General features: G+C 64.9%; 2 protein-coding genes across 4 annotated transcripts; one reads left to right on the forward strand and one right to left on the reverse strand.

The window, feature by feature from the left end:
- Positions 1-2,778: 2,778 nt before the first annotated feature.
- On the reverse strand, positions 2,779-6,402 carry CKB (creatine kinase B). Its single transcript, XM_007100533.4, has 8 exons — positions 6,130-6,402; positions 5,617-5,821; positions 5,243-5,397; positions 5,037-5,169; positions 4,504-4,675; positions 3,651-3,774; positions 3,250-3,439; positions 2,779-3,165 (listed from the first exon to the last, which is right to left on the reverse strand). Exons 2-8 carry the CDS (start codon positions 5,807-5,809, stop codon positions 2,987-2,989), a joined length of 1,146 nt encoding a protein of 381 aa, XP_007100595.1. The 5' UTR covers positions 5,810-5,821; positions 6,130-6,402; the 3' UTR covers positions 2,779-2,986.
- Positions 6,403-11,891: 5,489 nt separating this feature from the next.
- On the forward strand, positions 11,892-18,020 carry TRMT61A (tRNA methyltransferase 61A). 3 transcript variants are annotated; one of them, XM_007100534.4, is made up of 4 exons: positions 11,892-11,977; positions 12,595-13,008; positions 15,470-15,736; positions 17,756-18,020. In XM_007100534.4, the coding sequence occupies exons 1-4, from the start codon at positions 11,935-11,937 to the stop codon at positions 18,013-18,015; spliced, it is 984 nt and encodes a 327-aa protein (XP_007100596.1). In that variant the 5' UTR covers positions 11,892-11,934; the 3' UTR covers positions 18,016-18,020. The 3 variants fall into 3 exon arrangements, with proteins under 3 accessions (XP_007100596.1, XP_007100597.1, XP_007100598.1); XM_007100535.4 differs by having other exon boundaries at positions 12,649-13,008; XM_007100536.4 differs by lacking the exon at positions 11,892-11,977 and adding an exon at positions 11,984-12,108.
- Positions 18,021-19,771: the final 1,751 nt, after the last annotated feature.

The raw sequence follows: 19,771 nt of genomic DNA on the forward strand, positions 1-19,771 counted from the left end.
TGAGAGTGTTTTTTTAAACCACTCAAAAAAAGAACTTGTTTCAGCTATTTATATAAGTAATATGTGTTCACTGTAGGAAATTTGGAAAGTAAAGTATAAAGAAGGAAATCACCTGTTACCCCACCACCCACAGCTGACTACTGTTGTTCGGGATTTTTCCATACGTGTTCTGTGTGGGATCCCAAGAGTACAAGCTGTTTTATAACCTGCTTTTACACTTCTGCTTTTTATAATCACGTCACCGTCTCACCGAGCTCTCCACGTTGCTGTCGATGCCCGCGTGGCGCCACATCGAGGGAGGGGGTGGCCTGCTTTTTTAACAACCCTTTATTGTTGGAGTCCTGACCAGCTCTTCCCTGTTCCAAGTGACTGCATCTCTGCATTATCTCTGTAGGGCAATGGTTCTCGAAGCAGCTGAGGGCCAGTTTGGCGCCCCCGGGGACATTTGGCAGTGCCCAGAGACATTTTCTTTCCATTGTCGCAGCCGGGGTGGCAGATAGAGGTCGGAGGCTGGTGGGCAGTGCCCAGGGACCGCCCCCCATCCTCCCGCCAACCGGCTGTCGGTGGAGAAGTTTCTTGGCTGGGCCCTGGCTGCGACACCGGTGTGAAGCTCTCACTGGTGCTGACCGGTGTCCTCCACCGAGACAGCGAGCGAATACGAGTGTGTGTTGTCACGTGCTGGGGCACTTCTTAGGCCTTCCGTGTTTGACCATGGTTTCAGGAAAATTAAAACCACCCTGTCTAGAGGTCTCTTGAATCCAGAGGAAAGGGGGAGAGGTTGTAGGGACTGTGCCTGAAGGGTCCAGGGACCGCTGAGCAGAGGTGCCCTTGCTGAGAGTATAGTGGTGACAGGGAAGTGTTGGGACGCTCTCTTTATCAGGAAGTGACATGCCTGCCTGACCAGGGACCTCAGGTAGCCGTGCACACGGGAGGGTGGCTTCGGGACGGTCATTCCTGAGCCTGCAGCCCCGGGCTCAGTCCAGGCGGTGGCGAGGGGGCCTGAGCAAGCAGGGGGTCCTTCAGCTGGAGGGAGCGCGGGCAAGGGCCCCGTGGTGGGCGCAGGCAGATGGGCCAGGAACGCTGCTGGGCCCTCGGATGGTGGCACAGCCAGACTGGGCGGCTCCTGGACCAGCTCGGGGAGGCCTCCCACCGTTCCTGTGCTCTCCTGAGCTGCCCTCAGCCTCCCCTCTCTGCAGGGCGAGGCCTTCACAGAGGAGGGGCACACCTCCTGTGCTCATCACAGCCCTTTTTATCCTGAGTCTCCAGACTCTACTAAGCACTGTCTGGCCTGGCCCAGCCCACACCGGCTGGAGGGGGACAGTGGCTGGAGGAGGAAGCTGAGAAAAGGGGCCCCCTGCCTGATGTGTGCCCCTGACCTGGACCTTCATGGCAACAGGGCCAGCCCAGAACTGGCCTCTGGCCCCCAGGCCAGTCAGGGACCCCAAGAGTGGGTGCAGAGACCCCTTCCCTGCCAGTCTTCTGCACCTGGGGGCCTGCCCCCCCTTAAGCCCAGCCTATCCAGGTGTTCACTCACCCAACCTCTGGGCCCATGCCCCCTTCCCTGGCAAAGGCGACTGAGAACCCTCGCCAGCCTGGACACCGCCTGGATGGGCCCCTCAGACCGAGCCTGGCCACCGAGACAGATGCCAGGGCGCACCTCCTACTCCACTGCCGCCCCACCAACCTGCTCGTCCTGGGCCTCGGGGTCTGGGTTGACAAGCTGCCCCGGGACGTGAACGCCCACAATCCTTAGTGGGCAAGACTGCCCAGTCCGGGGCGCGGAGGCCATGCCTGGCTTCTTCCAGTTGCAGGATAACCTCAGGAGGACTGTGTGGCTGATGCATGGGGGGTTGGGCATCGCGGACCCTGATGGGGTTGAGGAACGGCAGGACAGAGGCGGCCCTGGCCAGCAGGTGGCAGCACAGACTGTCCGCAGAGCTGAGGAGCTGGCGAAGGAGGACGAGCCCAGGACCCCGGCTGGCTCACCCGTCCCACCTAGGGTGCCCACCCATGGTGGGACCCCCGAGTGAGACCAGACGGGGCCAGCAGCAGCTGGGAGGTGGCTGGGAACCAGACCAGAAGGCCATGTCCCGAACAGCCCCAACCTCCTTCCTGCTCGGGGACCCTCTGGTTGGGGACCTGCCATGGGAGGAGGCCCAGGGACTGGGACACCTGAGGGTCCTGGAGAGGAGGCTGCAGGGAGGAGGGGGACTGACGGGGCCCTGGGGCTTCCTGGAAGGGGCTGGAGGGCTGGGCGAGGGGCGAGCGAGGGGACAGTTCAGCCTAATGGGAGGCTGGGAGGGAAGGAAGGGGAGGAGAGACATTATTTAGGAGCGAGAGTAGGTGTTGAGGTGGGAGAGGGAGCAGCTGCCTGCAAGAAGAGGCAAAGGGTCTGGGGGGGAAAGGTATCAAGCTTCTGGGCTCCTGCCCTCCCCCCAGCGTCCACAGCTCCCCCAGGCTACAGGAGGCGGCTAAGCAAAGTGCCAGGCTCCACGCCCCAGGCCCAAAAATCCTTTCGCTGCTCAGGCTGGGGCTCTGCCACCCTGGAGCTCCTCCCCCACCAGCCCACCCCAGGCCTGCAGGGAAGCCAAGTGGACAGGATGGCGGAGAGGCTCATGGAACAGGACCAGGTGGGTACGGCAGGGTGCCTGCCTCCTGATTGCTACTGTCCCAGCTTACAGTGAAGCACAAACGGCAGACCCAAGACTCAGGCCTCAGGGCCTGGCTGCTGAGCCCTGGGCTGCCCCTGGAAAGAGGAGGCACCACTCAGACTTGGGGCAGAGGCCAAAACCCCAGTTTATTTCAGCATCAGCAACATCTCAGCCATCACAAAAGTAAACTCTACCGAGGGCGACGGAAGTCTCTACGGCAAGGCTAAGGGCTCCGCCGCCGAACGGCGAGCCTCAGGGGTGCATGGTGGGCACTGCCCGGACAATAAGTTAGGAAGCAGCAGGGCCGGAGGCGGTGGCAGATGCAGGCCAGGGCTTCACTTCTGGGCGGGCACGAGGTCATCGATGGCCTGGCCCTGCTCCAGCCGCTGCTCCATCTCGATGAGCAGCTTCACGCCGTCCACCACCATCTGCACCAGCTCCACCTCCGAGAAGCCCAAGCGGTCTGCGTTGGAGACGTCAAAGATTCCGCCCACGGCAGCCGTGTCCACACCGCCTGCGGAGACAGCCAGTCAGCAGGGCTGGGGGCGGGGGCTGCCCCGGCAGAGAGGGGTGCCTGCAGGCCCCCCACCCCGCTCACCTGTGCCTCGCTTCTGAAGCCGCAGCCGCTTGAGCACCTCCGGGAACTTCTCGTGCTGGCCCATGTGGGGCAACTTGATGTGCACCCCTGCCCGCAGCCCCGTGCCCAGGTTAGACGGGCAGGTGAGGATGTAGCCCAGGTGAGGGTTCCACATGAATTCGTAGTTCTTAGACTTGAAGAGCGTTTCAATCTGGAGAGGGGAGGCCTGGCTGAGACATCCTCCCGGGGACCAGCTGAGACCCGGGAGCCCCCCGGCAGGACCCTGAGGCAACCGAGATCTGGACTCCCCAGGAGGTTAATGGAGCACCTACAACTCTGCCTGAGCCCGGGGGCCTGGCCCTGCCCCCTCCCTGGCGCCCAGCCCCCGCTGCGCCAGCCCAGGTCGCGGGGCCAGGCCTGACCTGGGTGAGGCCGTTGCAGAAGCGGGTGAACACCTCCTTCATGTTGCCCCCCTTCTGCATGGAGATGACCCGCAGGTGGTCCTCCTCGTTGATCCACACCAGGAAGGTCTTATTGTCATTGTGCCTAGGGGAGGGGCACAGTCAAGCCTCCTCCCTGCACGGTGGTCTCAGGGCACATCCAGAACAAAACCTCTAGGGGGTCCCCAGACCGGAGGCACTTCCCAGGTCCCTGGGGTGCTCACCCCAGCTGTATCGAGGAGCGGGGGCCGCTGCCCGGACTCCAGCCCCGTCAACAGCCTGGGGGCACGGAGGGAGGCCAGGACAGCTCAGAGAGGGGACGGAAAGAGAGGCCTGAGCTTGCCCACCAGGTACTGTGCGGTCCCCACCAAGGGGATAAGGGGCAGAGGCAGCCAGCACAGCCCCCCTACAGGGGGATGCGCTGTAGCTGGGCGCGGAAGCCCCACGATACACGCACAGTGTGAACAGGAGCTTGTAAGCCCTCCTCCCCCACCGCCCACTCGAGGAAGCATCTGCGTCACCCAGCACCTGACTGACTCCCCGCGGGGAAGCGGGTGGGAAAGGAGAGAAAACAAGCAGCTCCAGCTCCCCAGAGGGGGGCGGAGGAGAAAAGCCAGCACGACTGGTCCCCCACCTCTAAGATCCTGAGAGGCCGAGGCCTCTACTAGCCGGGGTCCTTCACTTACCTGCGAGGTCCAGGTCACCTGCGAGGAGGCCTGGGTGGCACCAAACCCATCCCAGGAGCGCGGCCCCTCCCTCTTCCTCCTCGGCCTCGCCAGGGAGAGGACGAGGTGGGGAGTGGGGACCCGAGGGAGGGGGGTTGGGGAGTACGCACCAGATGCCACGGGCATCCGGCCAGTCGCGGGCCATGCCCGAGGCCAGCAGCAGGGGCGACACGGGCTTATCGAAAAGGAAGTGGTCGTCGATGAGCTGCTGCTGTTCCGCCTCGGTCATGCTTTTGAGCGCATAGTATCTCCCCGCCAGGTCACCGTCCAGGCTCGACAGGGCTGCGGAGGGGCGCGCTCAGGAGGACAAGCGGGTGGGCTCCTGTCCCACACCGCCACCACCCCTAGCGACACGGATCCGCCCCACCTCCCCGTGCCCGCTCGGCTTGGCTGGAGTCCAGTCCTCCCGGTCTGGGCGGCGGGCCGAGCCGGTGACCCGGCCCAAGCCGACCCTCGCCGGGCCCCAGGACGCTGTAGGCGCGGGGCTGGGCCTCGGTCCCTCCGGGAAACCGGAGCCAGAGCGCAGATAAGAGCGCGGCGTGGCGTCGGCGGCGGCTCGGGTGACTAGTAAACAAGCCGGCAGGGGCCGGGACCGGGACCGGGACCGGGACCGGGAGTGTGGCCCGGCCGGCCCGACCCTTACCTTCGACGGCGAGCTTCTCGATGGCGCGGCGCTCCCCGCGGCTGCAGTGCGGGGGGAGGCAGAAGCCGCGGATGCTGCGGCCCGTGCGCACCCGCGAGCTCAGCACGTAGTTGGGGTCCAGGTCGTCGCCGCCCTGGGGGCCAAGCAGAGGTGAGCTCCGGGACACCCCTCCCCAGGCCGCCCCGCAGCCCCGGGCCGCCCGGCACCTGCAGGTTGTCGGGGTTGAGGTCGGTCTTATGCTCGTCTGTGGGCTTATAGCCGCCGTGCCGATCCTCAATGATGGGGTCAAAGAGCTCCTTGAACACGTCATACGACTCCTCGTCGCCAGCCACGCAGCCCACGGTCATGATATAGGGGTGGCCTGTGGGGGGGCCGCGGAATGGGGACAGTGACGTCACTGCCAGGCCTCAGCGAGCCGCTGAGGACCCTGCGGCTGTGAGCGGGAAGAGGGCGCCCGGACTTTGGCCCGAGGGGGACTGGCATGGGGGGAGGGGCCTCTGGGCCCTAGCCGGGGTTGGGGGGGGGGGTGTCCCGCGGATACGGCGCTGGCACCCTGACCCCGGGACTGGTGTGCGCGTACCTGGGTTGTCCACGCCGGTCTGGATGACGTCGTCCAGCGTGAAGCCGCTCGGCGTGCTCTTAGCGCGCAGCTCGGCGTACAGCTCGGGGCTCAGTACCTTGGCCATGTGATTGTTGTGGCCACTGAGGTCGGGGTACTCGTCCTCGGCCGGGAAGCGCAGCTTCAGCGTGTTGTGGCTGTTGGAGAAGGGCATGGCGGCGGCGGGCTGCGGGGAGACGCGGGGGTCAGCGGGCACCCGAGGCTCCGGGCCTCCTGGGGACCTGCTAAACCACCCAGGGCCCCGGGCACCGGTCGCCCGGGACGCGGCCAAGGTCAGCGGGGTCGGCACTGCGCGCAGGGGGCTACCACATCGCCCAGGACCCCCGGCCTAGCTGGCGCGCCCGCTCCAGGCGGCGGGCCCCGGCGGGCAGGGAGCGCGCGAAGCCGCGGCCCCCGAGCCCCCTCCATGCGCAGCGCCCCTGCCCCGATGCCCCGCGACCCACCCCCACCCCCCCCGCCCTCGGGCCCACTCACTGAGCAGCCGGGCGGGGGCGGGGGTTCTCGGTCGGTCGGCAGCTCAGGGCGCGGCGCAGGCGAACGGCGGCCGCTCCGCGCTCCCGCGGCTCTTAAGGGGCGCGACGCGGGCCTCCCATTGGCCGCTATTTATAGCCCATTCATTCCATTGGGCCGCGCTACGGGGTGGTGCCGTCGCTTTGTCCGCCGCCCGCAGCCCCCCAGAGCGCCCCCCCCACCCCAGGCAGCCCACCCCGACTATCCCCTCGCCGGGACCCCGCGCAGCCCGCCTACCCCACCCCACGCCCGCCCAGGATCCCGAAGCCGGAACCTCAGGCCCTTGGACGTTCTGGATTCCCCCACCCCCCGCCTGCCTCCGAGCGGGAAACCGAGGCAGGAGGGCCACGAGGCACTTGAGGACGCTCGGGCTTGTCTGCACCATGGCTCCTGCCCTCCCTCGTCTTGCCAGTCCCCGCGGTGGTCGCGGCGAGGGGCCAGGCGAGGGCGTCCAGGGCTTCCACAGCAGGTACACTGCCAACCCCCCGCCGCCCCCCCCTTCTCCCGCCCCGTCCGAGCTGGCCCGAGCCGCCGACCTTCTCCAAGGTGCCCGCAGGCATCTCCCGGGCGGTCTTGGTGCAGAGCGAAGGCGCTCCGGAGGCGCAGCCTGGCTGCGGCCCAGCCCGGCGGCACCCTTTGTGCCTTGACCTTGGGCAAGTCCCTGGGCTTCGGGGCGTCTGAGCCAGAGACCCCCGGGGCCAGCCCCTCCTGGTTGATGCGGAAATACTCTGGCTCTGCTGGGGAGTGCACAGTCTCAGAGTCCCCAGACCCCAGGCCTGTGCCCTCTCTGCAGGGGACAGGTTCATCTCCCCACCCCACCCCCAAAGGCAGTCCTCAGAGACTTTTGGCAAAGACTGGAGGAAATGCTAACAAACAATAAGCACATGTGAGATTAAAAAAAAAAAAAAAAAAAAAAAAAAAAACACTAAAAGTCAGAATCACAAAAATTAAAATAACGGATATGCACGAGGCACTTGAGGACGCTCGGGCTTGTCTGCACCATGGCTCCTGCCCTCCCTCGTCTTGCCAGTCCCCGCGGTGGTCGCGGCGAGGGGCCAGGCGAGGGCGTCCAGGGCTTCCACAGCAGGTACACTGCCAACCCCCCGCCGCCCCCCCCTTCTCCCGCCCCGTCCGAGCTGGCCCGAGCCGCCGACCTTCTCCAAGGTGCCCGCAGGCATCTCCCGGGCGGTCTTGGTGCAGAGCGAAGGCGCTCCGGAGGCGCAGCCTGGCTGCGGCCCAGCCCGGCGGCACCCTTTGTGCCTTGACCTTGGGCAAGTCCCTGGGCTTCGGGGCGTCTGAGCCAGAGACCCCCGGGGCCAGCCCCTCCTGGTTGATGCGGAAATACTCTGGCTCTGCTGGGGAGTGCACAGTCTCAGAGTCCCCAGACCCCAGGCCTGTGCCCTCTCTGCAGGGGACAGGTTCATCTCCCCACCCCACCCCCAAAGGCAGTCCTCAGAGACTTTTGGCAAAGACTGGAGGAAATGCTAACAAACAATAAGCACATGTGAGATTAAAAAAAAAAAAAAAAAAAAAAAAAAAGACACTAAAAGTCAGAATCACACAAGTTAAAATAACGACTATGCCTTCCACTAGCCCCAACACACCCAGACTGGCAAAAAAAAGAAAAGACTGATACCAGCCAGTGTTGGCTATGGGTTGGAATGTGGGGAGACAGGCATTCACACGCTGCCTGCAACTGTGAATTGCTACATCTTTTTAGGAAAGTAATTTGGCAGTATCTATTAAAATTTAACATGTTCATGCTCCATGACCCAGCAATCACACTTCGAGGAATCCAGCCTATACACAGTCTCACTTCTCTTTGCAGACAGACCAAGAGATGTGTAGTAGGAGAAACAAACACAAACAAACCCGGCCATAACTCGATGCCCATCACTTGGGGACTGGCCGGGGGTAGGGAAGGCAGCTCCCCAGCGGGGAATATCATACAGCTATTAAAAAGCGTGAATTGGAGCTTGTGTGGTTGATGTCCGTCATATGTTGCTTTGTGAATGAAGCAAGGAAGGGGGAAGACCCTTATCTGTGTGTATATTTAACAGAATCCCTCCAGGACCGCACGGTGTGCTCTGCGGGCGGCAAGGTGAACGCTGCTGCTGCTGCGGGAGGACGGGCTGTGAGCCAGCCGCTAAGGGAGCAAAATATCATCCGGAGATGGGAGGAGACGGGTCCTGCGGAGGCAGGGGCAGGGCGGGCGTTCCGGCGTACTTGGTGCCTCTGAGGAATGGGCACCGGAGCAAAGGGCGAGCGAGCCCCTTTGCCTCCGCCCCTGGGCTCTGTCCCCCGTGGTTACCGCGGGGAGACCCCCGCCTCTTCTCTTGCTCACCTTGGCGTGTTTTGACCTGCTCGCGGTCAGCAGTTTTTAGACCCATGAAACGAGCCAAGGTAAAAAGGCAAATGGGTCTGGACTGGCCAGACAGCAGGTGTCCCTTAAGCCTGAAACGCCTGCGTTCTGTGCCCCCTGCAGCCCCTTCCCCTAACTTTAGAAATATCTGCAGCTGCCTTTCCCAACTCTCCACCCCAAAGGCCTGATGGGCTCAAGTTTCTGTTTCTAGAAACAGAGCTGCTGGTCCTGGAGGCCTATTTGGCTTTCAGACCCCAGCGGGTGGAGGCGTGGCACTCAGGGCTTCCTCTCTGTCTGTAGCCTCTGCAGCTTCCCAGAAGGCCCCCCCTCCCCTACCCTCAGGCCACCAAGGGCCTGACCAACTTGGGAGAATGGGGGCAGGAAAGGACCCCTGCTCCCCTTTCTCTCCACAAGCAAGGTCCACACTGGAGAGGTGAAGTCCAGAGGCTTGGGGTCTTGAGCAGGGCCAGGCCCTAGGGATGCTCCTGCCTGGGGCTCCAGCAGTCCTCAGCCTTCGGAGGTGTGTGTTTTGTCCTAGTTTTGCAGATGAGCAAAGGGAAGGTCAGAAGGTGCGTGATGGGGGACCGGGTCGGAGGTCTGGCAGTCCCTCAGCGGTCCTGGAGTGACTGGCCCTGTGCTAACCCGAACTGGGGCCCACCCTGAGGACCCCTGGCTGGCCAAGCCTGGGCTGGACTCAGTCTGATGGCGCACATGGTCAGCAGCTGTGATGGGGGAAGGGGGGAGGGGGCCTTTGAGGCCTTTAGACCCAAAAGTCAGGGTGAGGCCCCCCACCAGGCAGGGGCTGCTTGGGAGCCTGGGTGGTCCCAAGCAGGGGAGCAGGAAGGGGGCCAGGAGGGTACCGGGCTCCACCTCAGCAGGAAGGACACTGCCCCCAGCTACACTTGCCCTCGCCTGTGGACCCTCCACTCTCCCTAGGGCCCACAGGAGCCGGTTTGGCCGCGTCCAGGCAGGAAGCTGGGTGACATCACCAGGCCCATTTATGGTCCAGGTTTCTTGGAAATCACACCTGGTTATACATTAACCACCTGGCCCTGGAGGGGGTGGGGAGCCTCAAAGGAGTCCCCGGTCTTTCATCCACAGAACATGACCCTGCTCAGCAGGGCAGGCACAGAGCTGGGCAGGTGGAGGTGAGCCAGGTAGGAGGGCAGGGCCAGGATCCAAGCAGGGGAGGCGAGGCCATCCTCAGAGTCTGCGCTCAGAGTGCAGCCAGGGTGGGCGTTGCTTCCTCCTGGTGCCCTGTCCCTGAGCTCCGCAAAACCCAAAGGGGAAGTTAGTTAGGATCAGAAAAGGAGCAGGGGCTGCCTTGTGGTCACAGAGCATGGTGGGGCAGGAGACTGAGCTGGTCAGGGAAGAGGAGACCTTGGGTCACCTGATCCCTGCCTGAGATGAGAGCAGAGCAGCCTCCCCCAGTGGGCATCCTCGGGGTCTCCTTTTCCTCCAGGGACCACTTCCTGCCAGTCCCCAGCTTTCTTCCAATCTGCCACTAGTTCTCTGAAGCCAAGTTTACTGGCTTTAAATCCCAATCCCACTTTGGCCACGTTGGCTGTGTGATCTTATGCAAGTTAAGATCTGTAAAGTGGTGGTCCCTCTCTCACAGGATTGTGGGGAAGACTCAGTGTGATGACACTTAGCTGGGCTCATACAGTATCAGTTCTTTTTAGGGGGGGGGCCCAACATATCAACTCTGCCCTGGGCAAAGTACCCACCTGACCCGGCTAATCAGTTGGTGCTTGAGGACTTAGGCTGATGGGGCAGGCTCAGATGGACAGCCCTGGGAAGGCTGCTTGGAGGAGGGGGCAATGGAGGAGCTGGCCGGCCAGTCACAGAGAGGCGAGTGGGAAGTTGGGAGTCCTAATTTAGGCTCTTAGTAGGCACTCAGCCGCTGAGTAGCTGCAAGCCTGGGGAAAAGGAACCTCCACGAGAAGTGGAAAGTTGAGATCTCCCAGGAGAGCAATTAGGGGGTGATTCAGGCTGGTGCAAAGTCACCTGGAACAAAGGTTGGTGAGCTGTGGATGGAGCTGGGTTGTCTCAGTGTCGAGAGCAAGAGGCAAGGGGACAGTGATGCAGCCACACAGGAGGCTGGTGGCCAGAGCACTGGCCCCACAGGGACAAGAACCTACAGAGAATGGGAGGCCACCAAAGGCCCCTCACCTTCTTCCTCTGGGGCTCCAAGACCCAGGCCCAGTCAGGGCAGGGGCACGGAGGGGCTGAGACTAGGCACCTGGGTCACCATCGTGGGCTCTGTGGTCCACAGGCACCCTCGCCAGTCCTGGCCCCAGAGGGAGAGTTCAGAGTGCCTCACAGGTTGGCAGGGCTCTGGGAAGGGACTGGCTCTGCAGGGCCTGGCTACTCCCATTTGCCTAGGATGGAGCAGCCGGGGCCTGGGAAGCGTGGCCTAGGGTCATTGCTAGCTGGCCCTGGGTTAGGGCTCAGGCCTCAGGGTGGCTGGGTGGGCTGGGGTCTCTATCCCTCTCCAGTCCCCAAGGCTAACAGGATAAGCCCTGGCCCACAGGGACCTGTGTGCTGGAGGAAAATAGTCCATGTCCCCTGTCCCCCTCCCCCCCCCCACACTCTCCAGAGGAACCGACTCTGAATCAGCTCTGGTGAGACAGAGCAGGGCTGCTGCTTCCCTTTTCTGCCCCCGTCCTCCAGCTGCCCCTCCCCCTGTCCCCTGCTCAGGCCACTGGCCCTGTCCTCACTGACCGACCCCAAAGGGAGCACAGTTCACCCAGTGCTCATTGCACTCTGGGCTCCAGGAGGGGACACAGGACCCCCTCCCTCCTTGAAGCAGCTCCTGCACTCCGGAGACTGTGCCCCTGACGAGGAGGCAGGCCAAGAAGAGGCAAGGCCTGGGCCTAAGGCCACTTCTGCAGACCCTTCCAGGACACCATCTCCTGCTCCTCTGGCTGACCCTAGCCGAAGCCTTCTGGGTCGACCCTCTCATCGGCGATTCCATTTTCTGGAATTTATCCTGGGGCCCGTCAGAGGTGTTCCCAGAGCGGTTTGCAGTGACAAAATGTCCATGGCAAAGTGTCCTCGTAGGGGACTGCGCAGCTCGCCTGGGCGGCCCTTCCGGGGACTCCGGGGCTGTCAAAAGGCTGCGGAACGGGGCCCTGACCTGTTCCGCAGCCTTTATCAACAGCGCCAGTAGGAAGAGTCTGGAAGGACTGCGGCCGCTCGGCGGCGGGACAGTGGGACTTTCAGTTTGTCTTTTGCACGAGTACATATAAGGTAGAGAGTCCGAGCACGAGGCGCGCTCCGGCGGCCGGGAGGGACGGCCCCTGGGTCCCGGGAACCCGCGCGCGAGGGGCGGTACGCCATGACGTCATCGGCGGGCGCCGCGCACCAGACCGGAGCCGGAAGTGCTGTGGCGGCGGCGCGGGGCCATGTGCAGACCCTCCGGGTGTCGGAGCCCGACGAGCGTCGCCGGTGAGACTCCGCAGGGCCAGGGTGGCAGTGCGCGGGTGGGGGTCGCCCTGCACTTCCCTGCAGCCTCCCGTGGCCGCCCCCAGCCCTGTGCCAGCCTGGCGTGAGCCGCCGCCTTCCTCTACACAGGCCAGGCCAGTGTTTCTGTTTACTGCCCCCTGCACGTCCCCAGCCTCTGCTTGGGAGCCCTTACATCTGCATCTCCCTGCCACTTGTCTGCCCAGGAGCCCGCCATAGGGGAAACTGGGGAGAGGGGGTTCTGCCTGGTCTGGAGGTGACCTCACGGGCCATTTGCAGCTCTCCCCTAGATAGTCGCTCTCTCATCCTACAGCTGGAGAATGGGAGCCAAGCTCCTGGAGAAGGGTGATGAGAGAGAGGGTCAGGCCCTTACTTTGTGGGAATCCTTGGGCCCCTCCTCTGCCAGTGTAGGGCCTCAATTTCTCCATCTGTGATTTGGGCTGATGGCTTTTTTCTTAAGACCACACCAGGGAGGGCTTCAAATGTCAGGCCAGGGTGCAGCCCTATTGGGCTGTCCTAATGGACAGTGTCAGGGACTGAGCCGGCTACTCCACCCCCATTGCTCAGGATCTGGGCCTCACAGCCTTCTCTCTGGACCCCAGGTGCATATCCTGCCTCCTGGCCCCCTTACATGTTCATGCCGACACACCTCCCAGGTCCCTGGCACCTGCCAGACAGCAACACCATGAGCTTCGTGGCGTATGAGGAGCTGATCAAAGAGGGTGACACAGCCATCCTGTCACTGGGCCATGGTGCGATGGTGGCAGTGCGTGTGCAGCGTGGGGCCCAGACCCAGACCCGGCACGGCGTCCTTCGGCATTCAGTAGACCTCATTGGCCGCCCCTTCGGCTCCAAGGTGACCTGCGGCCGAGGCGGCTGGGTGTATGTGCTGCATCCCACACCTGAGCTCTGGACACTGAACCTGCCACACCGCACCCAGATCCTCTACTCCACCGACATTGCCCTGCTCACCATGATGCTGGAGCTTCGGCCAGGCTCCGTGGTCTGTGAATCGGGTGAGTTCTTCAGGTTGCCTCAGTTCATGAAGGTGGAGGTCAGACCCACTGTCCAGACGGCCTCCAGCCTGCCCTTCCTGAACACAGGCATTATTACTCAACTTCTGTTTTAACAGGGTCTTTCTCGGGGGGCTGACTGCAGGGAGTGAGGGCAGAAGCAAGGAAGCCGGTTAGGAGGCTGGTGTGTACTCTGCGTGAGGGTTGATGGGACTGGGCCAAGGCTAGCCCGCTGGAGGAGCTGGTGCCCAGGGGGGAGACTACCTGTCTAGGTGTGGTGGGGGGTGTGACCAGGGTGCTGACAGACGGGCAGAGGGTGCCCGGCCTGGCAGTCCCTGGCTGCTGTGGGTGGGAGCCCAGGCCCAGGGCTGAGAGTGCCCCTTCCTGGAGGGAGGCCAGGGCTGCTTCAGGGTGCTCACTGCGGTGAGGAGCCGGCCCCGTGCTCATCCCAGGCCAGCACCATTGTCACTGAGCCCGGAGCCTGGAGCGCAGATGGAAGTGCCTGAAGGCAGCTGTCCCCAGCCTCTGTGCACGCGCGTGCCTACACACACACACGCAGGTGCTGGGCATTGAAGCACGCAACCTGGCCTAGAACAGCCCAGGCCCGGGAGTGCCTAGATTTCCAGCATGTTTTTCGTGGGCCGGGCATCTGGGTTCCAGAGTCACGAAGAGTTCCCAGCAGCACTGCTGCCAACTTGTGGAGGCTTCAGGCCATCTGCGTCCCTCTCTGTCCACATGGAGGGCCTCAGTTTCTCCCTGTGGACAATTGGGTGGTTCTTTTTGCCCAGCCGAGCACTTTGAAATGGGGAGAGTCAGATGCAGAACCTGGGCAGCGAGTGGGTCAGAGGGTGGGTGGGGCCTGGGCAGAGGCTGACTGCTCAGCGCCCAGGCAGCTGGAGGGGTGGACAGGACTCAGGGCCAGCTCATCCCCTGCTTCTCCCTGTGCATCCACAGCCAGGGAGGGCCTCGCTCCGCTCGGCTGAAAAGTGCTGTCAGTGAGCATGCTTCTGGGCTCCTCTGATGTGCCAGCTGCCCTTCTGGGAACCGTGGCTACAGCCGTGACAAGGCAGACCAAGTTTCTGCTTCTCAAAGGGGACAGACAGGAAGCCCACTGTGACCGTTTCGGTGTTGTTGGTTGCTGGGGCGCTTGGGAGACAGAGCTGCGTGTTTGAGGGTGACTCACAGAGGGCTCCCTCCAGCTAGGGGTGTCAGGGGAGACCTCTCTGAGGAGGGAGCAGTGAGTTGAATGAGGTTGAATATGATGGGAAGGCGGTACCAAGAGCCAAAGGGGAGGGTCACCCCAGGGGAGAGCCTTGCAAAGACCCTGCGCGAGGGGCCTTCGAGGAGACCAGCGTGGCGGGAGCAGGGAGGAGGTCAGGGAGGAGGTGGGTGCTGCTCGGGAGTCACGAGGAGTCCGACTCCGCCGTGCGTGGAGAGGGCAGAGGCCTGGTCTGACCGAGGCGGGAGAGAATCCGCGGCTGTGCTGAGGTTGACTGAAGGCGGGGGTCAGGGGCTGCCACGGGGAGCCGGCGGGGGGGCCCGGGCAGGCACGGCAGGCAGGTGAGGAGAAGGAGCCTCTCCTGGAGAGATGGGGAAGGAGGTGCCGGAGTTACCTGTGGGGGAAGGGAGGGCTCCTCCGGGGCGTCTGGCTGGGCAGTCGTGTCACCAACTGGTTCCGGAGGCTTGGCAGCGAGTGGATTTGGGCTGGATCGGCTCCAGCTCTGCACGTGTAAATGCTGGGCGCTGTTTGCGGTCGCGGGGGAGGTGATCGGTGTGCAGGGCACGCGCGGGCGTCTTCGTGAGGCCTGGCGCCTGGAGCAGCGAGGGGGGGGAAGGTCACGGGGTGACCAGATGACGCAGGCCCGGCCGGGCGCTGCAGGACAGGAAGGCCGGCAGAGGGGCGGCCCTGAAGGAAGCTGAGGAGCGGCCCGTGAGGCTGGGGGACAACTGAGAGACGATGGCGTCGGGGGCACGCTGGTCACCGTGTCTCTGGTCGCACAAGGTGAGGGCAGAGCTGCACCCCATGTGGCGGGAGCGGATCGGGGGGCGGGGCAGGAGGATGGACTGACCTGAGTCCCTTGGGGAGCTTGGGCCCAGCCACCACGTGGGACAGTTCCAATCCTCTTGATCTGCTCCGCACAGAGCCTGCAGGGCCGCGGGCCAGTCCCGGCCCCTCTCGGGACCCGTCTTCGGGGCTCCAGGTCTGTGCAGCAGAGTCTCTCCAGAGCTGGGGGTGGGCAGGGCTGCCACCCTCCCCGCTGGACCCACGGCAGACATCGGTGATCAGTCAGCTCCCTCCTCTCCCCCCGCCACACATGCAGCCTCCGTGTCCCAGGACCCCTCAGGGAGCTCCAGACTGGTGCCCGCTGGTAACCCGGGGTCGGCTGACCTCGTGGGCCCTTGGTGGGTCCCTCAGGGTGAGGGTGGGATCGTTTCCTGTCTGACACCCGTCCCGTCCCGCTAGGCACCGGCAGCGGCTCCGTGTCCCACGCCATCATCCGCACCATCGCACCCACGGGCCACCTGCACACGGTGGAGTTCCACCAGCAGCGGGCGGAGAAGGCTCGGGAGGAGTTCCAGGAGCACCGCGTGGGCCGATGGGTGACCGTGCGCAACCAGGACGTGTGCCGCAGCGGCTTCGGCGTGAGCCGCGTGGCCGACGCTGTCTTCCTGGACATCCCCTCGCCTTGGGAGGCCGTGGGCCATGCCTGGGACGCCCTGAAGGTCGAAGGTGAGCCGGGGGGTCTGGGAGGGGTGTGGCCAGGCCGGGGCCCCTTTTGGCCTGAGCGGGGGTGGGTCAGGGCAGCGAGGGAGTCGTGGGGAGGTAGCCCAGGGAGAGGGTGAGGGTGAGAGGGGTCAGGGCTGGGGAGAGTGGGGCTCCACCTGGGTCCCTGCCCCTTGGCCTGGCCCCACTCCCACCCCAAGGTGGGAGGTGTCTCGGGTCCCTGGGGAATGTGGCAGCCCTGCCTGGGTGAGAGGCGGGGCCTGCGCCCCTGGGCCTGCCGGAGGTCAGAGGGCAGCCCCTCACCCCGGCCGGTGCCTGCAGAGTCTCCCTTCCACACCCGCCACAGCCAGGCTAACGGCCCCTTTTAGGGAAGATGCTGGCTGCAGAGGCGGGAAGGTCGGCTCCGAGCCAGGAAAATGCTGGCGCAGCCCTGGGTTTTTCCCTTTTCTGGAGAAGTTGCTGGCTCGGGCCCGTCCTCCTGCCCGCTGAGCGGTGCAGTACGAGGGGGCGGGAGAGTCAGGCCAGGGCGCCCCGGGGAAGGCCTGCCCGTTGGAAAGACAGATGCCGAGGCCCAGCTCCGGCAACAAGGCGGCCATAGGGTCCCAGTGGGGCCCCTGCCCGCTGGCTCAAGCTCAGCCCTGGACTCCTGTGTCCTGGTCTCTGCTGAGGTGGCCTGGGGCTGGGGAGAGGGGCAGCGCCGGCTTCCCCACACCTCCGCCCCCTCTGGCTGTGCCCCCTGGACACCTGCAGGTCCTCGCTGCTCCAGGGACACCAGCGGGCCCAGGCCTCGGTCCCCGAGGCCGCAGCCGGTCGCGCAGCTGTGGCTGAGCCCAGGCAGTCCCTGCCCTGGGCTCCCTCCTGCTGAGGGAGCCATGCCGTGTGTTGTCCTGTCCCCCCTGCCCCGCTAAGCCCCGTTCTCTGGATCTGCTTGTTCTGGCCCAGAGGCTCCCGACTTCCTCGCGGGTCTGGCGTTTCTCCAGCTTGGCCCGGCGAGGTGCGGCCCTGGGCTCTCTGGGCCTCTGGCTGACCAGCAGGCTCAGGCCCCGTCTCCTGGGGCCTGTTTCCTCGGCTGTGTGCACAGGGGTTGGGTCCCCTCTCGGGGGTGACCCCGTGCCCTCTGGGTTCCTGTCACCCGCACGCTCTGCCTCCAAGCCCAGGCCTTCCAGCTGACCACCTGGGGGTCTGTGTCCCAGGTGTGGCTGAGGTGACCAGGCCTCAGGGACCTCTGGGGGCTGGCCTGGGCCACATCCCTTCCCCTAGCCAGCCTGCAGGATGCGTGGGCGAGCCCTGGTGGGAGGGGGCAGGAGGGGGCAGCAAGGGGCTGCGGCTCCCGCCCCCCCTCTCTCACCCTTGGTCCCTGGGGCTCCGCTCAGAGTAGGCACCTCGTGTTCCCAGGAGCGGGCGACAGCCTCTAATTTCCCGTGACAGCCGCAGCCCCCGCCCCCGGGGCTGCTCTGTATGGTTGAAGTTGTTCAGGCCCAGCACTCTGGCAGCTGCCATGCCAAGGCTCTGCCCTGGCCCCAACCCTCAGCTCCCTGATGGGAATCAGGGGTGGCGGTGCCCTCTGGAAGGCCAGGGGGATCAGGATGGTGGGCCGGGCCCGTGCCGGCACGTGAGAGGGCTTTGTTCAGGCGGGCCCTGCCGCGTATGGCTGCAGAAGAGCTTCTGCCTCCGGGCCCCGGCCCGGCTCCTCTACTCTGGGGCCACAGCTCTTCGTGGCCAGAGGGCTTGGTGGGTGCTTCATGGCCTCGGACCCCAGGGCAGGGGTCGGGGCATCCACCCTCCTCAGCTCGCACAGTGGGGGTCGCAGCACCCACTCCCGAAGGGACTGGCGTGCATTGCCTCTGCCCTGCAGTCCCAGCCCGCAGACCCCCGGGCCAGAGGGGGCGGGGCTCTGGGGGCGGGCGGGGCTCTGGGGCGGCCCCTGCCCTCTGGCCCCGTGTCCTCCTCCCATGCAGGTGGGCGGGTGGGCAGGGCTCTGGGGGCGGCCCCTGCCCTCTGACCCCGTGTCCTCCTCCCGCGCAGGCGGGCGCTTCTGCTCCTTCTCGCCGTGCATCGAGCAGGTGCAGCGCACGTGCCAGGCGCTGGCGGCCTGCGGCTTCTCGGAGCTGAGCACCCTGGAGGTGTTGCCCCAGGTCTACAACGTGCGCACCATCAGCCTGCCCGCGCCCGACCTGGGGGCCAGTCCGGGCCCCGACGCCGGCCCCTTCCGCAGCGGCATGCCCATGAAGGAGACCGTGGGCCACACCGGCTACCTGACCTTCGCCACCAAGACCCCAGGCTAGTGAGCCGCCCGCCAGGAGCTCCAGGGAGCTGGGGGGCACCGCGGGGCCGGACGGGGAGGCGAAGCTCTGCCGGAGGCTGCCTTATATGGTCGGCGGATGCCTGCCGGGGCCTGTGTTTAGAAAGCTACGGACGCAGGGTGGGGCGGGGCTGGGCCCGCCCGGGTGGCTGAGTGGGGCTGCCGGGTGCAGCAGCGTCCGGCCCCTGGGGAGGGAGGCCTCCCGCCCACGTCACCGCCGTGGCCAGCGTCCCCGTCCTGCTGCTCTTTGTTGCCACTCAGCGTCTCCACTGCCGTGGGCTCCTCTGGTTGTTGAGGCCCGAGAGTGCAGGTGGCGGGGTGCAGGTCTGACCCTTCCCAGGTGGCCGCAGACGAGGAGGGCCAGGGACCCCCGCGGTCCAGCCGCCCAGCATCTGAGGCGACCCCGCTGTGTGGCCTCAGGCCTGACCCCACCCCTCTGGGCAGTGCACAGGCCGTGGGGGCATGTCCCCAGATTCCCGCTGGCGAAGGGCCGGGGCAGCCCCACTGCTTCGCTTCTGCCTCCGGGAAGTACCTCCGCGGCCCTGGCCCGGCCACAGCCCTCTCGTGTCGATACGTGCGAACACACAGCGTCGTGTGGGGAAGAGCTGGGCAGGGCGGGAACGTGCTTCCGGTGGCTGGCCAGTCGGGTCGGAGCCACTCGGTGTCCCTGCCGCTCACAGGAGCCACAGGGATGTGGGCATGGGGGCGTGCACCCAGGACGGAGCGGGGGACGCCAACCCTGCCCTGCCTGCCCTCCAGCTCTGGTGCACGGCTGGCGTTCCTCCCGCCCTGTTGCTCGAAGGGCCTGGGTGCCTGCCCTTGGCCTCAGCCGGCCTCAGGAGCCTCCGTGACCCCAGGTCGGCACGAGAGCCCCAGGGTCCCGGGCTGGCCTGACGCTGGTCCCCGACCACCCCTGGCAGCGAAATAAAACACTGTTGCCCCTGCTGTGCTGACTGGTCCACCCTGGTGCCCCACGAGGCCAGACCTCCACTCCCCACACCAGCATCCGGGCTGGACCTCCCTGCACGTGGCCCCCCCGGCCCCTGCTCCTTCCTCTTCCAGGGCAGACACCACAGGGGCTCTGGACTCCAGGACAATGGCCTGGGACATGGTGGACAAAGGGGCAAGTGTGTGGCCACCCCCACCCAGCTGCAGAAAGGGCCACTTGTTCCTGGGGAGGGTGGGGGCGGGGGAGGGAGAGAGTCCCTGGCTCTGTGTGTGTGTGTGTGGGTGTGTGGTGTGTGTGTGTGTGTGTGTTTCCGTCCATCCATGTCCGGTTGGGCCTTCCGTCCACAGCTTGGCCTGGGCACCTGGGTTGCCTCTCTTGTTGCCTGAAGGGCCCAGAACTCAAGAAGGACCTCCCAGGCCTGCTGTCCTGGCCCCAGGCCACCACCCAGGCTTTGGGGGTCCTTGGAGGGATGCCAAGTGAGGTGGGCCTGCAAGAGGACCAGTCTCCTGGTGGCAGCATCACAGGGCCAGGGGCGCCTTCTGTCTCCTGGTAAGGTCTGTGTCCCCTCAGAGACCCTAGGGTCCCTGGAAGCCCTTGCCCTACTCCAGGGGTCATGTCTCCCCTTCAAGAACCTGTCCTGACCTCTGACCAAATGCCTAGTCTGGAGACAGAGGAGGGACCTGGGCTTTCCTTGGCCTTCAGGAAAGGCCTGTGAGGTGTCTGATGTAGGTCATAGGCCTCCTCTGCAGGCCTGGCTCTGCCTGTTCTCCAGGCGGGGCTTCGGCTGGCA

This window comes from Physeter macrocephalus, chromosome 11 (genome assembly GCF_002837175.3).
Source record: "Physeter macrocephalus isolate SW-GA chromosome 11, ASM283717v5, whole genome shotgun sequence".
Lineage (NCBI taxonomy): Eukaryota > Metazoa > Chordata > Mammalia > Artiodactyla > Physeteridae > Physeter > Physeter macrocephalus.

What these genes read in the sequence shown, in the direction of transcription:
- CKB (XM_007100533.4), bottom strand. Translation starts at nt 5,809, where the DNA reads ATGCCCTTCTCCAACAGCCACAACACGCTGAAGCTGCGCTTCCCGGCC. An exon ending in GACCGGCGTGGACAACCCAG is followed by an intron (nt 5,398 to 5,616) that starts GTACGCGCACAC and finishes GCCCCCCCACAG; the next exon opens with GCCACCCCTATATCATGACC. An exon ending in TCTGCAACGGCCTCACCCAG is followed by an intron (nt 3,440 to 3,650) that starts GTCAGGCCTGGC and finishes TCCCCTCTCCAG; the next exon opens with ATTGAAACGCTCTTCAAGTC.
- TRMT61A (XM_007100534.4), top strand. Translation starts at nt 11,935, where the DNA reads ATGTGCAGACCCTCCGGGTGTCGGAGCCCGACGAGCGTCGCCG. An exon ending in GAGCCCGACGAGCGTCGCCG is followed by an intron (nt 11,978 to 12,594) that starts GTGAGACTCCGC and finishes TCTGGACCCCAG; the next exon opens with GTGCATATCCTGCCTCCTGG. An exon ending in CTCCGTGGTCTGTGAATCGG is followed by an intron (nt 13,009 to 15,469) that starts GTGAGTTCTTCA and finishes CCGTCCCGCTAG; the next exon opens with GCACCGGCAGCGGCTCCGTG.